The 22,053-nt window shown below is 36.8% G+C and overlaps 2 protein-coding genes across 2 annotated transcripts in view; one reads left to right on the top strand and one right to left on the bottom strand.

Moving 5' to 3' along the window:
* Positions 1–3,350: 3,350 nt before the first annotated feature.
* On the bottom strand, positions 3,351–8,341 carry NUDCD2 (NudC domain containing 2). The gene is made up of 4 exons (XM_045792056.2): positions 8,089–8,341; positions 6,167–6,215; positions 5,797–5,948; positions 3,351–3,458 (listed from the first exon to the last, which is right to left on the bottom strand). Exons 1-4 carry the CDS (start codon positions 8,275–8,277, stop codon positions 3,375–3,377), a joined length of 474 nt encoding a protein of 157 aa, XP_045648012.1. The 5' UTR covers positions 8,278–8,341; the 3' UTR covers positions 3,351–3,374.
* A 503-nt stretch (positions 8,342–8,844) lies between these two features.
* HMMR (hyaluronan mediated motility receptor) overlaps positions 8,845–22,053 on the top strand; it is a 40,349-nt gene continuing 27,140 nt past the window's right edge. The window contains exons 1-5 of the mRNA XM_045792057.2: positions 8,845–8,992; positions 13,514–13,612; positions 14,078–14,157; positions 17,733–17,780; positions 21,832–22,020. Coding sequence (XP_045648013.2) covers positions 8,947–8,992; positions 13,514–13,612; positions 14,078–14,157; positions 17,733–17,780; positions 21,832–22,020 — 462 coding nt within the window. The 5' untranslated portion in view covers positions 8,845–8,946. The remainder of the gene's footprint in view (positions 8,993–13,513; positions 13,613–14,077; positions 14,158–17,732; positions 17,781–21,831; positions 22,021–22,053) is intronic.

Raw genomic sequence — 22,053 nt, 5'->3', positions numbered from 1 at the left:
TCAACTGACAAATGGGTGTGTGGCAATTATACAAGGGAATATTATCCAGCCATACAGAAAGAATGAAATACTGACATACTAGAACATGGACGAACCACTAAAACATTGTGCTAAGTGAAAGAAGCCAATAACAAGAAACCACATATTATGATTCAATGTATATGAAATGTCCAGAAGAGGAAAATTTATGATATAGAAAACAAATTAGTGGTTACTTGGTTGGTGGTGTAGGGGGAGGGAGTTGATAGCTAAAATGTACAGGGTTTCTTGAGGTGATGAGAATGAAAACTGACTACGGTGATGGTTGACTAGATGACTATACTAAAAATCTGAATTATATATTTTAAATGAGTAAAATTTATGGCATCTAAATTATATCTCAATAAAAGCTGTTTTTTAAAAAACATAGGGTGCCTGGGTGGCTCAGTCAGTTGGGCATCTGATGCTTGGTTTCCGCTCAGGTCGTGGTCTCATGGGTCAAGGGATTGAGCCCCACGTTGGGCTCCATGCTTGGTAGGGAGTCTGCTTGAGGATTTGCTCCCTCTGCCCCTCCACCCCACCTCCCCACGTTCGCTCGCTCTCTCTCGAGTGGATAAACCTTTAAGAAAAAAAGATTACATATGATTCCACTGATGAACATTCTTGAAAAGACAAAACTATAGGCAGTCTTAATCACTGGTTTCCAGGGTTTGAGGCTAGGAGTGGGATATGACTACAAAGAGAGAGCGTTAAGTTTTTGTAGTGATTAAACTGTTAAATCTCTTGGAGTGCCTGGCTGGCTCAGTTGGTAGAGCAAGCAACACTTGATCTCAGGGTCATGAGTCTGAGCCCAACATGGGATGTAGAGTCCACTTAAAAAAAAAAAAAAAAAAAAAAAAAACTTATCTGTTCAATCTCCTGATTTTGAAAGTGCTTAGAGATACCTTTACGTGTTAAAATTTATAAAACTATGAACAGAATCTACATGCTAAAAATTCACAAAACTATTAACAGAAGAGTTAATTTTACTGTACTTATTCAAAATATGAATTTCTTTGAAAGTCAAGAAGTCAATTAAAAGAAAAAAGCCTCTTCCCCAACAATTTATTCCTAAAGTTATTGGTTAAAGTGAACAAGATAGCCATTTTGCCAAAGGGTATGGCAGGAATTCAGTGGCCCACAATGGGGTGTGTTCGGGTCCAAGCAGGTGAGGATATCCCTGCTTGCCGCAGGGTGTCGGAGCCTGAGCAGAGTAAGAAAGGCATACATGTGAGATGACCTAGAATAGGGAACCAAATATACTGAGGATAATAGGAAGTAGACTTCTCACTGTTGTTATAAATAAAGAAAGGGAGAAAAGAAAAATGAGCCCCATGGGATTAGACATGAAAGTTAAGCATGAGCTCCTGGTTTTCAATATATAGAAATAAATATAGCTGTACATATAAACCTTATAGACATACAACAGCAATTGCTCACTAGCACACAAATCTTGGCTTCTAAATACCATTCTCCATTTAAAAGAACCAGGGCACCTTAAAAACATGGCTTATTCTTGAGCTAGGGCAGGGAAAGCATAAGCCTGGTATAACTTGTGCCGGAAAATAAGAAATTACTTAAATAATGATGGAACATGTCAAAAGGTCATAGAAGCCACCTAAAATGGTTTTCCCCTACCCAAATCAAGAAAAATTGTGAGCATCACAGTAATGCAAATAATAGATTTTAACCCACTGAATAAAGTAGGAATTCATGAGTCAATAAAGATAGCAGCGAATTGAAGTTTGATGAGAAACATAGTACTCTGAAGCTACCTTCCCACAAAATAACTATAAACCTACAAAGAATAGCTTTATTGTGGAGAAGACTGACGGACACTTCAGTGATCAAAGTAAACATCAACAGAAAAAGGATATATCAAAATTACTAACTCACAACAGGATGCAATAAGAACCCAGCATCATTTCTGTAACATCCCTGCCAAAGATGCATAACCTGAATCCAATAATGAAGAAGTATCAGACAAAACTCAAAATGAGGGATGTTGTACGAAACTAGCTTGTAATATTTAAAAGTGCCAAAGTTGTAAAAGCCAAGAAAAAAATGAAGACTTGTTCCAGACTGCAGTAGACCAGACACCTGACATCTAATCTAAAGGCAAGGCATGATTCTGACTGGATCCTTTTGCTGTACAGAACATCAATGAAACAATCAGTTAAACTTGAGTGCAATGAAGATCTGAGGATTAGATGGTCATAGCGTATCAATGCTAATTTCCTGATTTTAATGGTTGTATTGTAGTGACGTAAGATTCCTTTGAAGGAAATACACACTAAGGTACTCAGAGACGACGCAGCGTCATATCATAAACTTACAAACAGTTCAGGAAGAAAACAGTTCTTTGTACTTTATATGTAACTTTACTATACATTTGGGATTGTTAAAAATATTTTTTAGGGGCACCTGGCTGGCTCAGTTGGTGGAGTGTACAACTCTTGATCTCCGGGTTGCAGGTTCAAGTCCCACACTGGGTGTAAAGATTACTTAAAAATAAAATCTTTAAAAAATATAGAGAGATATTTTCAAATTCCAAAGGACATAAAAAGAATGAAATAAAATTTTAAGACAATCCTTCCTTATATGTCTGGATCACTGAAGAGCAAAATTATGTCCCTGACTTATAAACATTAACCATTATTCACTTTTTATCACTGACAAAGGACTCACCCAATGATCACATTCACTTCACTGCTTCTGTTTTGTATTAATTCATTCCTATTGTTAAGTTTCTAACTATTTTTCAATTTCTTGACAAAGTCATCTCCCAAGGAATAATATATTACTCCAGAAATTTTCATTAACTCTTAAAATGAACTTACTCAGGATGTATTTATGGGCTTTTTCCTTTCTTAAAACTTTTTTCAGGAATATAACTCCTTGTGTTAACTGGCATACTTACACAAAGGGATACTCAATTCCTATTTAGAAAAGTTTATTGAACATTATTCCTGCATTACACTTATTGAAAGAAAAATTTAATTGTCCCTGAAGGCACTGGTCATTTCACATGATCTATACCCTAATGTTTTTTGTATTAAAAATACAGGTTAAATATGAAATTAGTAAAATGCAGCATATAAAACTTCATGCTGAGCAAAAAAACAAGTCCAAAAAAAAGTTACTCTATATCAGTAGAATAGTTTCCACGGTATTTAAGATGTTTCCTATGTAAATGATATTTGAATGCAATTTTTAGAACCATAGTTAAATATATTTTGCAATTTGTTAACTGCAGGTATCCACATTTTCCTTCCACCACAAAATCTGTTCCTTTAAGTTGGCAACATGTGCTGGGATCCACAGAATGCAGCAAAAAAAAAAAAAAAAATTAGTAGTTATTTCTCAAGATTTGAGAAATCTGGTCCACCTTTAGTGTAGTTTCCTGAGATTTCTGCTCCACTGAAGTCAAAACCAGGATTCTAAAAGACATGAAAAAAATTATGATAAAATAAACCTTATAAAGAAAAATATAAGTAACTCAAAAGGGAAATGATAAAGATATAAACTAGCAATTGACAAAACAGGAAATCCAAATGGCCAATAAACATGTCAAAAGATGTAATCACCAAAACAGAACTTAAAACTAGTAAGTATATTTCAATTTTCAGATCTACAAATATTTAGAAGATCAATATGTATATTACAAGTTGACAGTGTATGGGCAAACACGTACTTTAGCATGAGTATGAAAACAGATTTTAATAACTAGCATCGTTTGAAAATTTACTACATGCCAGGCACGGTTCTAAGAGCTATGCATTTATCAACATATTCAATCCCAGGAAGTACTATCTCATGCTTTAGTCTTTTTGGAGGGCATTTCATTTATTCAACAAACATTTATTGAGTTCCTACTATTTAGAAGACACCATTAGAGGCATGTGGAATTCAAGAGTGAACAAAACAAAGATCCCTGCATTAGTGGAGCCGACATTCTTACAGGAAGACACAAATAATAAACTGTAAGTTATCTAATGCAGAAGTTGGCAAAGTTTTCTGTAAAGAGCCAAGTAGTTAGATATTTTAGGCTTTGAAGGCCATACAGTCTCTGCCATAACTCCTTAAGTCTGGTGTTGCTGTAGGAAAGACAATGTACAAATGAATGAGCATAGGTGTATTCCACTATAACTTTACTTCAAAAAGAGGCAGCAGGCCACATTTCACCTATGGGCCATAGTTTGCAAGCCCCTGATCCAGAGCGTTGAAAGCTGGTGCAAGTGCTACAGAAAAAGAAGAAAGAAAGAAAAAAGAAAAGAAAGAAAAGCAGGGCAGAGTAAGGAAAATGAGAAGATTATAGTATTTAAATAGGATGACCAAACATAAAGTACGCTTTATTGAGCAATGACTTAAAAACAGTAAAGAAGTTAGCTAAGCTTTGGGAGAAGAAAACTATAGTCAAAAGGACAGATAAAGGAATGGCCTGGAATGTTCAAAAATAACAAAAAGGTCAGTATGGCTAGAGCAGAATGACCAAAGGGGAGATTAGTAGGAGAAGAAATCAGGGAGATGATGGAGGACCAGACTGGGTGGAATGAAAGAGTTCTGAGAAGAGAGGTGATGTGTTCTGACCTGCATTTTAGAAGGACTACTATGCTATTTTGAGAACACTGTAGCTTGGCAAGGGTAAAAGAGAACAATTAGAAGGTTATTAGAGTAATCTAGGCAAGACACTACAGACGGTCCAGATCAGAGTGGTAGTAGAGTTGGTGGTGAGAAGTGGACAAATTCTGAGTATATTTGGAAGGTAGTACCAGTAAGATTTCCTAACAAATTGGACAGGGTGTGTGAGAGAGAGACAGGAGTGGAGGATGATTCCCCATTTTTGTTTTTTGGTCTGATTAAGTAGTTTCCATCAACCAAGATGAGACGACTAGAGGTAGAACATGTGTGGAAGGAAGTTAGGGAGTTCATGTTGAATATGTTGAGTCTGATATGTCTGTCAGACTATCAAGTGGAGATGTTGAATTGGAAATGTGACTCCAATATTTGGGGAAAAAGTCTAGAGACACACATTTGGAAATCATCATCATATAGAAAGAAATTATCCATCAAAACTTTAACAGTGCTTTGATCCAGTAATTCTTCTCCTAGATAAACTAACAACATTGGAATAGTTTTACAGAGATGAAAGCACAAATTTTATTTGAAATAGACACAAATCGAAAATTCCAAATCTTATCAAAAGGGAATACCTAAATAAATAATGTTGATACATTCAAACTAGAACACTCTGAAGCAGTTAAAAGGAATAAGTTTTATCTATATGTACTAGTAGGAAAAGAGACCCAAGATGTGTTATTAAATGAAAAAAAAAAACCATGAACAATAAACATAGTGTGATCCTGTATTTATATTTTTAAAAAAAAGTAGCAAACTAATACATCAGTGAAATAACAATGAGACAGAAGCAAGGAACGGAGAAATGTTGGTGAAAGGGACCTTTCACTTTTTTACACTATGTAAGTCTATATTGATTGAATTTTTATGAGTTCATTTATGCATTACTGGTGTACATTAAATTTAAACTTAGATATCATGACAGTACAAATAAATTCCTCTACAGAAAATATGGAAAAAATAAAATAAAATCCACACAAAGGAAGGCCAGTGATTTTTCTAAAGAATTAACTTAAAAAATTCCTCTAAAGAACTTCTGTAATTTTTTTGTAACCACATTTGAGTTTTAATTTCAAATAATAATTATTCTATGATTTTAAGATGTTTAACAATACATATTCATACATTCATCTGACTTACTTCTTTCTGGAATCTCTCTAATGTGAGTTTTCTCTGCATTTGGTCTTGTACCCAAGGATCAGCTGCATATTCGGACTCTAGAAGAGAAGTCCAGCAATTTGCTGCATCTCTCTTTGTCTTTGTAAGAACAATACGGACCATTTTTCTGTCCTCTAAACAAACAAAAATCACAAATAAATTAGTTCATCATTAAATTTTATATTTTCAAAAATCATTAGGTAATCTTGACATACAATTATTTTCAATACATTTCTATTCTCTTCCAAAGCTGCAAAGACAAAGGACCTAATACAACACAGGGAAACACACTAAGTTCCAAGACAAAATTAATTTTTAAAAAAAGATTCCAAGAATTATAGATTACCCTTACCCAAAGTCCATGTTCCCTCATCAGCTATTGTGGAATCAAAGAGCTTGCCCTGAAAAATAAACATATTAGGCACTAAAAACATAGACTTTCATTAATTTTTATAAGGCTGTTATGATTTAAGACTTTCCTAATTTCCTATCTAATCCACATGTAATTGTCTAATTTGGTTACAGTAAGGAGATAAAACTTTATGCCATTTCAACATATTGATAGGTGCTCAACCCTATCTTTCCTCCTAGAAAGTGAAATGGAACCTAGTTTACATTGTTTGAAATATTTACTAAGACAAAGAACACAGGACTCTCTAAAGAAAGATCAGGGCTCCTTAACTTTTAGAAGATGAATAAATATTACTGATCACTGAGCCAAATGTGAAGTTAATATCTGAAATGCTTTAACTTTACCAATTGAAATGAACTACAAGAAGAGCTTTCCTGCTGAAATTAAGAAATGATGTCTCTTAAACTTTAAAAAACTGGTTCAATCTCTTTGGCAATGTAGCATCAAAAAAATTTTAAAGCACATACTGTAGTTCTGATACAGTTTAGCTGTGACTGATTTTTCAGAAACTGTTGTTTTAAGAAAGAAATCAGCAAAACATTAGTTTAAAAGAGACTGCACCTGCTCAAGTACATTTTGTTTTGTTGCTACTCGCCAAATTTAAGTTTTAGGAAATGAAATAAAAAGGTCACATAAAAAAAGAAAACACATTTTTTTCAATATGTCAATACTAATGAGAAAAAAATCCTACTGGTCTAAATGTATACCCAAAATTCTAAAATTAAAGTTACTGCTAAATTTCCAAAGTTACTGGAATTACTAAGGGAAATTTGAACTGTAATCTTAAACCACTGTTCAAGAAACTATGAATTACACAACCATCCAGAAAAGTCAGTAAGATCCAAGCTGACATAAATCAATGTCTTTCACATGAACCTTCCTTTTCTGAGGCACTTAAAGCATTTCCATATAAATAATAGCTAACATGTAGTGTACACACGTTACATACCAGACACAAGTTTAAGCTCTTAAAACCCCTGGATACCATGCTATCCTCAAAACAATCAGAAAGTTACTATAATTACCACACTTTGTGGGTAAAGGCATAGAGACACTGAATAATCTCTTGCCCAAGGTTACGAAATTATAAAAATGGCACAGCCAGGCATCCTACATCAGGGAATCTCCCTTCACCACTTCACTACACTGTCATCAAACATCTTGAGCATTTACTCTGGGAAAGAAATCTAATTTGCAACATAACTGAATTTAACTATAAAGCTTATGAAGGAAAAAGCGGTTCCCAGATCCAACGGACATGAGAATAAAAGGGGTATTGTTTTCTTCAAACACCTCTCGACTACCTGCATAACCACTCCACAAACATGCAGAATTTTTCTGTTTGATGAAAAAATAAATCACCTGACGTCATCTCTGAATCCTCATCCCGATATCCTTATCCTTAATTTTCTTCTTTACTGTCCTATACCTGCCTGAACATTTATGAGTTTAGCTTTATTATGCCTCCCTGAAAGAACATAACCTATCTGAGTGCAGGAAACTTCTATCTTGTTCACCATTGACCTCTCAACACCTCATCAGTGCCTGGAAGAAAATATATGTACAATAAGTATTTGTTCCTTTAAAGACATATGTGAAGACCCGCAGAGGAACAAAAGCAGCAGCTTCATTTGGTTTAGAAATAAAGGCAGAAAACCGGGCTCCTCAAATTTCTACGTCAACTCAAGGCTAGCCTTCAGAGTGGGGACTCCGACCAGACCAAAACCAGGCCAATGATACCGCTCTTTCGGCTGAAAGAGCATTCGGCCTTTCAACAGTCTTTTCACGGAAACCATGAACCTTAGGACTCGGGGACTTAGAGGCCGGGAAGAAACTGAGAACAAGCCCCGACCTGCCGCTACCTTGAGGATCTCGCGACCACCCACGGCCAGCGCCACATGCCGGCTCTGCAGGCCGCACTGGATATCCTGGGCGCGAGTGCCAGGCGGCACCTGAACTTCAATGAACACCTCCTCCAAGGTCTGGTACCACTGGCCCCACGGCGTTCCGCACGGAACCACCCCACTGCGCTCCTCAAACGGGGCCGACATACTCCAGTAGCCTCCCAGCTGCAGTGGCACGAAGGGAGATGAGCGCACGCGCGAAATCTCCACGCTCAGGCCACGCCCGGGACTCTCCGCTCGGGTCACTGCACATGCGCAGGGACGTAGGCTGCGTCTCAGCATGTTCCTTTTTCCTTTTCGACGGCCATTTAGGACCCTGGCAGTACCCAGTTTGAAAGAAGTGAAATCCGGGGAAGTTTATACCTAAGGAACGGTGGGAGAAGGTTGGAACCAGTGAAACTAGAACTCACTGCACTGCCACCTATATGACGCCAAAAGCGGACTTCCAAAACTTCTCAGCTATGAAATGCGCTTGCGCAAATGTTGCTAGTCTGTAAATTACAATTGAGTAACGCCAGGAATGATTGGACACGGGGTGGGAGTGCAGGAAGAAGGAGGCAATAATAGTCTCCTATTGGCTGGTTACTTAAACTCACAGAAGTCCTAATTGGGCGCGGCGAGGCCAGGTGCGCATGCTCTTTAGGTGTTCCCGTCCTGGATTGGTGTGCCCAGGATTTTGGTTTTCAAATCTGCTGACGTTAGAGGTGGGCGGGGAATAAGCCGGGACGTTTGAATTTGGAGTGAGTAGGCTGTAATAAGCGGCAGGAAATTGCGGGGAAAGATAGTGACCTTCAGTTTGTGGAGCTGGTCGTCAACATGTCTTTTCCTAAGGCGCCCCTGAAACGATTCAATGACCCTTCCGGTGCGTACGGGGAAAGGAGCTGGGGGTCGGGATATGTTGTCACGCACCTTGCCCCTTTTGTTTCCCTTCATCGGAGGCAAATAGGCGATTTTAGGGCTGCGATGGGTCTCATTCAATTGATTAGTTTTTCTAAAATCTATACTAAGCATTTGCTACATGCCTAGTACTATACAGAGTGAGAAGGATACAGCAGCGAATGAAGCAAAGCCCCTGCCTCATGGAGTTTACATTCACCTGGAGAATACAGCCAATAAACAGTGCTGTGGAGAAGCTAAAGCAGAGGGAAGGGGATTGGGATAAGGAAACTATTGGTAGCTATTTGATGGTCAGGTGCGGAAGGCCTCACTGATTAAAAAAAAAAAAAATGACCAGTGGCTTTGGTATGAACTTGTGGATTTCTTTTTGGATATTCCATTCAGGAATAAAAGGATGATTGGTAAAGGCAGTTTATGGGTAAAAGTATGGTGGCAGCACTTACTGAAAACATAATGAAGTAATAACACTACAGTACCCCAGTCACCATACTAAGTATTTACATTGATGATTAGTTCTTTTTTAACTCCCCAGCATCCCTGAGAGAGAATCCTATTGTTCATTATTTTATTGATAAAAAGATTGAGACATAGATTTGCTCAGGGTTACACAACCAAACTAGCAGAACTGGGACATGAAATCAGGCCTCCATGAATCCATCCTGTGCTTTTAACCACTGTGGTTGCATAAGCACACTAACCAGGAAGACTCGGATGTGGTTACTGAGGCACTCATCATTGAATGCATGCAAACTGTATGCTACAGTGTTCCCTATTCTCTCTGGTTCCCTATTCTGTCTATTCCAACAGCCAGGTGAGAAAGGTATTGATATTGTCCTCATTTTATGTATGAGGAAACAGAGGGGTTTTGCCACTGTTCTGAGCAGCCAGTAAAGTGGTAGGGCTCAACATCAAAGCCCATGATTTATCCATTATAAAGCCCCCCTTTTAGTAGTCACTTGTTGCATCTTTAGCTTATTAGCCAACATGCAAATGGAAATAAGAATCTCTGTGCTTACAAAGGAAGGCCAGGTGAGCAAATGGATCAGCACGAGCTTATTTTCTTTCTTTCTCTTTTTTTTTTTACAAGATTATTTTCTTAATTGAAAGATCAAGGAATGTATTGTTTCCTGGATATTCAAAGAACATTCTCTAAGTTCTCTCAGCAGTGTCTCTTTTAAGGAGAATTTTATTTTATTTATAATAGATTAAACTGGCTTTACCAGTGCCACAATATTTCAGATTCACTGTTTCAGTAGTAATAATTATCATTTATTTGATGCTTCGTGCGTATGTGAGGCACTGTAGTGATTTCTCCTATTACTCCAGTAATCCCAACAACTATGAGGTGAATACTCTTTTTTATTCCTGTTTCATAAGTGGAGAATCATAACCTCAAATAAAAATAACTTTCCAGGGGTCTTCAAGCTAGATTAGAAAAGGAGAGAGTATAATGTTCTTATTCATCATCTTCTCCCTCTGACTAAAAAGTACTTGGCACATAGTAATGTCTATTGATTGGCATATAAAGCTGGATTTGAACCCTCATTGGGGTGATTACAAAACCCTATTTCCATTCCCACATCTCCAGTGACTTTCTATGTTTTCCTCCACACCTCCAAACTCAACCATGAGCTAAATACCGGGGGTACAGCATGATCAAGAGAGTCCCTAACTTCAAGCATTTTTGTCTAATATGGAAGATGGATAAATTATCTGAGGTGGGAGATGGATAATTGTATTAAAACCCTTACAAAACTGACAAGTTCTTTGATAAGAACACTACTCATAGGCTGCTATGGAGGGAGATTTCAACCTGATTTGGGGATTCAGAGAAAACTGGAAAAGGCTGAGATCTGAAGGATAAGTGAGAGTTAGCCAGGCAAAATGGAAGGAAGATGGGCTGTCCATCCTAAGTAGAAGAAATAGAAAAGAAAACGATCTGAAAGTTTGACGCATTTATTTAATGTAATGCATAAAATGTTTTGTTTGTGACAAATATTGACTGCCTGTGTTAGCTTCCAGTCATTGTGGATCAAGAAAGAAGTTGCAGAAATCTTGTGGTATTTCCCAGAGCATCCCATTCCATTTGTCTTGATGTTACTTCTCCCCAGATTTCTAACAAGTCATATGTATCTGTGATGTAGTACATTTAAGTGTTAGTAAGGAAAAGACCTGGAGCATGAAAATAGCGTATACTATAGTCTCACAAAGGTCTAGTAGGTATACAGGCTGAATTTCAACCTAGTTCTTCAATCTAAATCCTAAATCTATCAATCAAATTTGACTCTTTCGTCTTTAAGGACATTTTTGTTAAGTATGGTTTTAATTGTTCTAAACTTTCATGATGCTGCTTAGAACTGTCCACCATCCCATCTTTTGCTGGCCCATATCCCCTTTTGAGAGTATAAACCTAATGATGAACCAGAGTATAAGATTTCAACATCATTTTATTTTCTGGCTGCTCTGACAATTCTAGACTGGTGCTTCTCACACTTTCCTACAGAAGCATTCCTAAAAACAGAGAGCTGGGTGCCTGGCTGGCTCAGTTGGTATAACATGTGACTCTTAATCTCAGAATTGTGAGTTCAAGCCCCATGCTGGGCCTAGAGCTTAACTTAAAAAAAAAAAATTAATAAAAATAAAAGCAGAGAGCACAGAATAACCAAAGGCTCTGCATACCCTCATCCCCTTCCCCCAAAAGGCATACCTAACAGTAATGGTGGAAGTCTCTCATTTGCTTTAAAACATAACATGTTCCTCATTGCCTTCCTCGGCCCCTATCCCATATGAGTAAAATAGGTGCTCTAAGATGTGCCACCCTTACACTGACTTTAGGGAAACCCCTGCCAGCCTCCTATTCACCCGAGGTTGTAAACAGTTTCTAAGTGTGACAGATTTGAGCTATCTAAGATTAATGTTTTTTGCTAAGTCTGCCTTTACCTTAGATACCCCATTGAATTCTGTACTTAATTTGGAGACTCTTCTGATTAGAAATCCACTATCTCAATTCCTTATTGACCATGTTTAGATCAAAAAGCTCCCAGGATTCGAATTTTTGTGTCCTTATTTTTGTTACCATTATTCCAGATAGAGGAATGGAAACTTTATTCCATCCTTGGTGTTTTTATGGCCTCTTAAAATTGATGAAACGAGTGACTTTAATACTTTTTAATCGTGTCCCAGAGTGAGAAATAAATTGTGTATCCCTATCCAAGATATATTTTTTTATATTTCTACAGCTATCGCTGAAACAAAAAGTCCCACAAAACAGTGCTTAACCTTGCCACATTTGAGTCACACTGATATTTTCTATTCTGTTTCACTTTTTTTTAATGCTAGTCAAGATGTACCAACAAGTTCTATCTATCATTCCATTTACAAAACACTTATGGGACAGCTGGAGTTGCCTTCAAATGGTCAAACTCCTTGTAGTTCCTATTTATTTGCATGAAACTCTATGCTGAAGTAAATAGCTTTTCAGAGAATAATATGAATCTATTGATTCTCAATCAGTTAAAGCTTTATGCTAATGATATTTTTACCCTTTTTGTTTAAGTAGGTTCTATGTCCAATGTGGGTCTTGAACTCATACCCTGAGATCAAGAGTCATACGCTCTACCGACTGAGCCAGCCAGGTTCCCCTTATGCTAATGATATTTTTATTATTTTAAGTCCTGAGAGCAAGGTCTCAAGTCAACTATGTATAAACACTCTGAAATGCCTTTGGTTTGAGGCTCCAGTTAGTGAGGTTATACTGTATACATTTCTGAATCATAGAAATATTGTCTAGTACAGGGATGCCTGGGTGGCTCAGTCAGTTAAGCGGCTGCCTTCTGCTCAGGTCATGATCCTAGGGTGCTGGGGTCAAGTCCCACATCAGGCTCCTTGCTCAGCCTGGCGCCTGCCTCCCCCTCTGCCTGCTGCTCCCCTGCTTGTGTGTTCTCTCTCTCTCTGTCAAATAAATAAATAAAATCTTTAAAAAAAAAAAAAGAAATATTGTCTAGTACAGTTTGTACTTTGTATAACATGACTTTATAAATTCCCTGAAGTGTCAGTATTAGCCAGAGATGAATTATGACTATAAATTTTTAGTCCAGACTAAACCTGGAAGGCTAGACTTTTAGTTAATTCATTTCTAGAATCTGATGGTAGTTACCTCAGTGACTTTCTTTGAGTAGAGTTGATTCCAAATATTTTTTCTTAATATTCAGTTCTTAATAACAAATCCATGTTGCTTGTTCTTAATGATGTTTATCTCAAGACTGTCTGCTCTTTTGTTCAGTTGCCTGTGTTTCCTTAACTCATTGAAATAAAAAGCATTTGGGAAAATAATGATGTTTTTCATAGAGAGGCCTGTTTTATAATATCAAATGGATGCTATTTTTACATTTGAAAAAAAAGTTTGTGTTACTTTACTATGACATGTTTTTAACTTAAGATCATAAGTAACATTAGATGAGACATTAATGTGCTGTGTTTCCTTTAGGCTGTGCACCATCTCCAGGTGCTTATGATGTTACAACTTCAGAAGTATTGAAAGGACCGGTATCCTTTCAGAAATCACAAAGATTTAAAAAACAAAAAGGTAATGGATTCCAAAATAGAATAATGGTTATATGATCTCATAAGTTTGAAAGTTCTGAATAACAGTATTTAAATTAGAAGATTCTATACTATTTCTAAAAAGGTGAAGCTACAGTTATGTTTAAATTTTCTTATTTGATGAATTTACAAATGAGTCAACTACAGAATAATGCTTTAGTCATTTCACTATTGTATAAACAGAAAAGTTAAGGAAGATACTCATATAGATATATAGTTTCCCTTTTGGTAATCACCTTAAACTCCTGTCAGGGAATATTAGGAAAATCCGAGAAGTGTTGGATGTGAAAATACTGTTGTGCAACTAATTATTTGGACATGTACAATCAATAAAAGAACTTTATATTACTTTACTAATAATTACAATAAGAAATTTGGAAATTGGATTTTGTCTGTGTTTCAAACATGTAAGCACCAACCAAGATCTATACAATTTATTTTATTGTAGAATCTCAACAAAATCTTAATGTTGACAAAGATACTACTCTGCCTGCTTCAGCAAGAAAAGTTAAGACTTTGGGATTAAAGGTGAGGAACTCTGATATTCTAGCTGGTTTATCACCTAAATCATGAAAACATTTCTGGAAGGTATTTTATTTGACTAGAATGGATTATGTGTATAAAGGTTATAAGTAAACCTATAAATTAATAAAAAATACTATTAGGACTCTACCAAGATTTATATTTCTGCCTGCATCATTACTAAATATATTGTTTAAATGTGCCCATAGTTCAGAATTACAAAATGGTCTCCATTTCTCAATCATTTCTCTATCTAGATAAATTGTCTAACACCTTGTAAGCCTTTCAAATGTACGCAATGCTTTGGTTTGGTACTTAATATCATTTGAGTTGTTTTGGTTTTGTTTGTGCAGAAGGGTAAGTATTGGTGAAGAAAAAGGAAAAAAAAAAACCATATTCTAATGCCTAAAAGAGATGTAGAGCTCAAAAACTGCCAAGGAGTGGTGGGAGATTAAATTCTTAACTTCATGTTATGGTTTGTGCAACAACCTACATGTTATTACTGTTTCCATTAGTTCATAAAGCAAGTTGTAGTTTCTTAAGAAGTTGCAAAAAGAGATTTGTTATATGGAAAAGATTCAGAGTTAGGAAACCAAGGCTGCAGGTTAAGCTTAGACTTGTTCATTTGTTCAGCGATTACCTAAGTCTCTTATTTTATAATGTAGGGCTTCATTATCCAATATGGACATGATTAGCCACATGTGGCTATTGAGCACTTGAAGGTGAAGAGCTAAATTTTTAATATTATTTAATTTTAATTAATATACATTTAAAAACTGATACTTGATTCTGTTGTTGGAAAATGCAAATTTTTTTGGAACATATTGGGTGTGTGAATCTACTTCTTCATCTGTACATTTTATGAAATCTGTAGGTAGCTATTTCTCTCTCTCTCTCTCTCTCTCTCTCTCTTTTTTTTTTTTTTTTTTTTTTTTTTTTTGGTAAGTAGGCTCTACACCCAGCGTTACAGCATGGAGCCCAATGCAGGGCTTAAACTCACAACCCTGAGATTAAGACCTGAGCTGGGATCATGAGTCGGATGCTTAAGCAACTGAGCCACCCAGGTGCCCCATAACTAGCTATTTCTGATAAAAATCTAACATCTGAATTGAGATGTGCCATACACAGCAAAGTTTGAAGACCTAGTACAAAACACATAAAATATCTCACTAATAATTTTATACTAATGACATATTGAAATAATACTTCCACATTTAGGGTAAAATAAAATACATTATTAAAATTTTTACTTTTTAAATATGACTACTAAAGGGGTGCCTGACTAGCTCAGTCAGAAGAGCACGTGCCTCTTGATCTTGGGGTCATGAGTTTGAGCCCCACATCAAGCATAGAGATTGCTTAAATAAATAAACTTTAAAACATATAAAATTTGAAAATTTTATGAAATTTTTTTAATGAAAAACAGAAAATTTGAAAATACATATGTAGGGGGCGCCTGGATGGCTCAGTCGGTTAAGCGTCTGCTTTCAGCTCAGGTCATGATCTTGGGGTCCTGGGATCAAGCCCTACATAAGCTCCCTGCTTAGTGGGGAATCTGCTTCCCACTCTGCCCCTCCCCTTCTCGTGCTCTCTCTCACTTGCTCTCTCTGCCTCTCTCAAATAAATAAAGTCTTTAAAAAAATGTATGTATATGGTTTGTGATGTATTATTGGGCGGCACTGATATAGTCTTTTCTTACACATTGATTTAAATATATATACAATGGAATATTCTTCAGCTATAAAAAGGAATGAAATCCTGCTATTTGCAATAACATGGATGAACCTAGAGAGGATAATGCTAAGCGAAATAAGTCAGTTAGAGAAGGACAAATACCATATGATTTCACTCATACGTGGAATTTAAGAAACAAAACAAACAAGTAAAGGGGGGAAAAGAGACAAACCAAAAAACAGTCTCTTAACTCTGGAGAACAAACTGATCGTTACAAGAGGGGAGACAGATGGGAAGATAGGTTAAATAGGTGATAGAGATTAAGGAGTGTTCTTGTCTTGATGAGCACCTGGTGATGTATGGAAATGTCGAATCACTCTATTGTACACCTGAAACTAATATTACACTGTATATTAACTAACTGGAATTACAATTTAAAAAAAAATAATTTTTAAAAAGAAGTTGATTTAAATTTTTTTATTTGAATTTCTCGAAGAAACAATTCTGAAATTTTGAATTAATTACAGAACTCTTAGAAAACTAAATTACATACAGGTTTGTGTAAAACCCCTAAATAATACGCCTTCCTTGATAGAAAATGCCATCGTTTGGGAAATAAATAAATATGAGACTGATGTACCCCCCCCAACTTAGAGCACATAAAACAGGTTGCGTTCGGGGCGCCTGGGTGGCACAGCGGTTGGGCGTCTGCCTTCGGCTCAGGGCGTGATCCCGGCGTTATGGGGTCGAGCCCCACGTCAGGCTCCTCTGCTATGAGCCTGCTTCTTCCTCTCCCACTCCCCCTGCTTGTGTTCCCTCTCTCGCTGGCTGTCTCTACCTCTGTCGAATAAATAAAATAAAATCTTTAAAAAAAAAAAAAAAAAAAAAAACAGGTTGCGTTCAATATGTTTATCCATTTTCTTCCGTTTTAGATGGAAAATATATTCTGTTTAGGGCCATTGTGTCAGAAAAGCTATGGAATATAAAAATACATAGAGCAAAAATTATATGTCCTATTTAGAATAAAGGCAATAAGTGGACTATAATCAGTTTACACAGGGCACCTGGGTAACAGTCAGTTTAACGTCTGCCATCAGCTCAGGTCTAGGTCCCGGGATCCAGCCCCCCATCTGGCTCTGCTCAGCAGGGAGTCGGATTCTTTCTCTGACCCTCCCCTCTCTTGTGCACTCTCTCTCTCCCTCTCAAATAAATAAAATCTAAAAAAAAAAAAAAAAAAATCAGCTTACACCATTTTAATTTTTATCTCTTTGCATGTGTAGTGTTTTTTTTTTTTCCCTCTTTGGGTATCAAAGTTTATGTTTATTTCTGTTTGTAAGATTCTTTTCTTTCTGGGATAGCATAATTAAATATTCAAGATGTATTGATGTTTAACATTAGAAAAAAGGCACTCAGTAGCTTTATTCATGAAGCTCTACCTGTTCTTTTCCCTGGACTTATTAGGAAAAGCCTAATAATCTATTGGGGTGAAAACTTAAACCTGAAATACTTTAAGATTTAAAATACCTTTTCCTTCTTTTACCAGACAGGTCTTTTACAAAATGTTTAATAGGCTCAGTGAAATGTTTAAAATAGAAATTAACTGTTTGGTGAGGAGTTCCCCTCTACTTTCTAGACAGGCTGCTGTCTGATTTATGAATCTCTTAATGAAGCCAATTATATCTTCAAGAAAAAAAAAGGGGGGGCGCCTGGCCGACCCAGTCAGTAGAGCCTATGACTCTTGATCTTGGGGTTGTGAGTTCAAGCTGTACATTGCGGGGCAGAGCTTACTTTAAAAAAAAAAGAAAGAAAGAGTCATTAAACTGTTTAATCTTTTTTTAATAACTGAAAATCAAATTTGTGAAGTTTGTGGCACTGAAACTTATCTCTGTTCTTTGACTTTTAAATAGAAGGAATCTCAAAAGAATGATAAAGATTTGAAGATACTAGAAAAAGAGGTAAGCAATGCTTTCAACTTAATTGAAAAATAAATGTGCTGTAAAATGGAAAGAGTTGGGATGCCTGAGTGACTCAGTCGGTTAAGCATCTGCCTTTGGCTCAAGTCACGATCCAGGGGTCCTGGGATCCAGTCCTGCATCCAGCTCCCTGCTCAGTGGGGAGCCTGCTTCTTCTGCCTGCTGCTCGCCCTGCTTGTGCACTCTCTTTCTCTCTCTGACAAATAAATAAATAAAATCTTTAAAAATAATAATAAAATAAAACGGAAAGAGTTACTTAGAGTTAAGAGACAGGGATTCTGTTGCAGTTTTGTTGCAGATGGGCAAGGCCTATCATCAGGACCAGTGCCTGCCAGGCAACTGTTGTTCCTTAGCTTCTTTAGATACTGTGTTTCAGAGCCTGGTTGTCAGTGTGGTATGCTGGCAAAGTTAATTTCATTAGCATACTAAGGGACAGATTCAAGATAACCCACTTCAGGAAAATTGATAGCTAAAAATTAATGTGTTAATTTATCACAATTATGCATGGGTCAAATATTTACATTTACTTGGTGCATACTCTTCCTGTATGCTAATCTATATGTTAAGGCAGCGACTAGCTAGAGAATTTGTTGATGAGCATGAAATCCTAGCAGGTTAGTGGAATTATGAAAGGTGCTTACCTGACACATCCTCTGCACTATAGGTATATATGTGTCTTATTCAAGGATAAAACGGAGCTGGAGGGTGAACCTGGAACTGTCCTGTCCGATATGATAGCCACTCACCACTGGAGACTTTTGTGTTTTTTTTAAGATTTTCTTTATTTATTTGACAGAGATAGAGACAGCCAACGAGAGAGGGAACACAAGCAGGGGGAGTGGGAGAGGAAGAAGCAGGCTCATAGCAGAGGAGCCTGATGTGGGGCCCGATCCCATAACGCTGGGATCACGCCCTGAGCCGAAGGCAGACGCTTAACCGCTGTGCCACCCAGGCGCCCCACCACTTGAGACTTTTTAATTAAGTAAAAGTAAGAACTCAATTTTTCGATCGCACTAGTCACATTTTAAATGCACAGTAGGCACTGCAGTGAGTGGTTCCATACTAGACAGTACATTTCTACCATGGCAGAAGTCTCTACTGAGCAGAGGCAACCTAAGGAACCCACTTTCGGGGTGCTTGGGTGGCTCAGTCATTTGAGCATCCGACTCTTGATTTTGGCTCAGGTCATGATCTCAGGGTCGTGGGATTGAGCCCCGGGTTGGGCTCTGCGCTGGGTGTTCAGTGTGCTTGGGATTCTCTCCTTCTCCCTCTCCTCTGCCCCTCCCCCTACTCGCTTGCTCGCTTCTCTCTCTCTCTCAAATAAACTCAATAAAATCTTTATTAAAAAAAACAAAACAAAACTATTTACTTCCCTAAGCAAGGGTGAGATAGTCACTGCCAGCTTTGCTTTTCTGACAGTCTTTTTTCTATGTTTCCATTGCCGACCAACTCTTTTTAGTGCACATATTCTTTTGACATATTACAACTTTCCATTGATTATAGTTAAATGTTGGCTTAGGACCAAGAATATGTCAAGATAACTTCACAAATCTCCGCCTTGGTTGCTCTGATTCTTTTAGTATTTAATTATATAGGCCATTATTTTATTGATGACACATGCTTACAATATAGGGGTTGATACTTAGAAATATGATAGCTGAGTCTCAGAGAGATAGCTGGTAAGTGAGTGGCAGTGCCAAGATTAGAAGTGATAATTTGTGTTGGCTTCTTAATCTTTTAGAATGGAGATTTTAGACAAATATAACTCTATTTTAAACCCCACAGTGTTTGTAGTTTGTTCAATTTGAATTAATTATCAACATGTAAAAGTAGAATTTCATGCAAAACAAATTCAGATTTCTGGCCTATGTTGTGAAATCAGAAGATCTGACAACACTGTTTCCACATTCCCCTCCAGGGCAACAATCTGCTAGGGCTATGCAAGACTACCTCCTTTCAACTCCACATTTGCTCTTCAGCCCTCACCTGGCTCTCTGTCATTTATATTATCTGCTTGGCCACATAGGCATGGTGGGTACAAACCCTTTTTTGCAGCTTAAATTTCTTTAACTGCAAAAAGTGTGATATAGATAATCTCAGTGTTCTTATTTCTACTTTATAATACTGTGCTATAAACGTTGGTTATAAATCAATAATAAAAGTATAGAGAATCTTCTGGTAGGGAACCTTAAACCTCATTCAATCCCTAGCATCTAGTTCATAGCCATCTATATATAAATGGTGTTTGATACATTTTTAGTTAAGCAATTTTGGCTTAAAATAATGAGATTAATATCACTGCAAAGCCAGTAAGGAAGAGTAGAAAATACCTCATGTGACTTAATACAGGTGTGCTTTCTTGATACTTTTATACCCAAGAAATAATCTATTTTAGTAATTGTTTTATGTGCACTAGAAAAGAATGTATACGCACTTGTTGGTATAGTTTATATATGTCAGTTCAATATGATTAAAAGTTTTGTTAAATCTTTATCTGTACTGATATTTTTTGTCTGTTTTTTCTATTAGCTAGTGAGAGAGGTACTTTCACATTTCCAGCTCTAAGCATTAGTCCATATCTCTTTCTAATTCTGTCAGTTTTTGCTTTGTATATTTTTAAGTTATGATATTAGGTGCACAACAAATTTAAGAGTATGTCTTCCTCTTGAAATGACCTTTTCATTATAAAATTCCCTCTTTATCACTAGTAATACTTTCTACCTTAAAAGTTTACTTTGTACGATATTAATATAGCCATCCCAGCTTTCTTTTATTTAATATTTACATGGTAAATCTTTCCTGATCCCTTTATTATAAGTCTTTGTTCTTAGAGTGCATATTTTGTAAATATCTGGGATCATTTTTGTTCAGCCTAAGGCACTTCTCTAGTATTTTTTGTTCTGCAGGCCTATTGTTGGCAAATGCTTTCAGCTGTTCCTTTCTCTTAAAACATGTGCATGTCAACTTCAAATTTAAAGGATATTTTCATTGGGAATAGAATTTTAGATTGGCACTTTTCCCCTTATATTTTAAAGAAGTCATTTCATTGTCTCCTGGCTTCCACATTTTCTGTTGTCAGATATGTGGGGGCTTTGGGAGGGGTTGTTTGTTTTTTGGGTATTATTTAAGTAGGCTCTATGCCCAGTACGGAGCCCAACCGGGAGCTTGAACTCATGACTATGAAATTAAGACCAGGAGTCAGACACTTGACCAGCTAAGCCACCCAGGCACCCCAGATATGTCCTTTTGATTTTGGTTTTGGTTTGACCTAGTTATTGCAGCAGGAGTGATGGCTTACTGATCATTCGTACTGGAGTGCTTACTACAGTCTACCCAGAAGCACCATTCTGCCTTCTTGAAATAAAAAAAAAAAATACTTAGCACTAATTTCAAACTATAATTTTTTAAAGATTTTATTTATTTATTTATTTATTTATTTATTTATTTATTTATTAGAGAGAGAGGACAAGCAGGGGGAGGGGGCAGAGGGAGAAGGAGAAGCAGACTCCCCACTGAGTAGGGAGCCCAACTTGGGCTCAATTCCAGGTGATCATGACCTGAGCCACCCAAGTCCCCCTATAACTGTAATTTGAGTTCATATAACTAGAGAAAAGAAGAATTCTTCTAGGTAGAAATACCTTAAGAGTGAATAGTTTAATTATATCTGGAAGTTTACAGCAATTAAAATTCTCTCTTTTGGGGTGCCTGGCTGGCTCAGTCAGAGGAATATGTGACTCTTGATCTCAGGGTTGTGATTTCGAGCCCCACATCAGGTGTAGAGGTTACTTAAAAATAAAATATATTTTTTTTCAAATCCTCTCTTCTTAAAAATGCTTACAGATTTTTTTTAATGCTTATAGATTTTTAAGACCTATCATAAATATGACTTCAAACAGCTAGTAAAATCAGAATATCTAAGAGCATCGTGTCACAGAGGTTTTTCTAGAACTTTAATGTTTTCATTATCAACAGCATATAGTTACGTTGGCACTGTATTGATGATTCATTGATTTATCACCTTGTTTCTGTCCAGATCCGTGTTCTTTTGCAGGAACGTGGTGCTCAGGACAAGCGGATCCAGGATCTGGAAGCTGAGTTGGAGAAGACGGAGGCCAAGCTAAACGCTGCAGTCAGGGAGAAAACCTCTCTCTCTGCAAGTAATGCTTCACTAGAAAAACAGCTTATTGAGTTAACTAGGACTAATGAGCTACTAAAATCAAAGGTATTTGAACCTGATAATATTTACAGTTGAATA

The sequence above is a fragment of the Ursus americanus genome, chromosome 15, assembly GCF_024610735.1.
Source record: "Ursus americanus isolate L20-20 chromosome 15, mUrsAme1.1.p, whole genome shotgun sequence".
NCBI classification, from domain to species: Eukaryota; Metazoa; Chordata; class Mammalia; order Carnivora; family Ursidae; genus Ursus; species Ursus americanus.
The sequence above is the reverse complement of the archived record's forward strand: the minus strand, read 5'-3'. Positions and strand labels throughout refer to the sequence as shown.

What these genes read in the sequence shown, in the direction of transcription:
- NUDCD2 (XM_045792056.2), bottom strand. Translation starts at nt 8,277, where the DNA reads ATGTCGGCCCCGTTTGAGGAGCGCAGTGGGGTGGTTCCGTGCGGAACG. An exon ending in TGAGGGAACATGGACTTTGG is followed by an intron (nt 5,949 to 6,166) that starts GTAAGGGTAATC and finishes TTGTTTGTTTAG; the next exon opens with AGGACAGAAAAATGGTCCGT. An exon ending in TAGAGAGATTCCAGAAAGAA is followed by an intron (nt 3,459 to 5,796) that starts GTAAGTCAGATG and finishes CATGTCTTTTAG; the next exon opens with AATCCTGGTTTTGACTTCAG.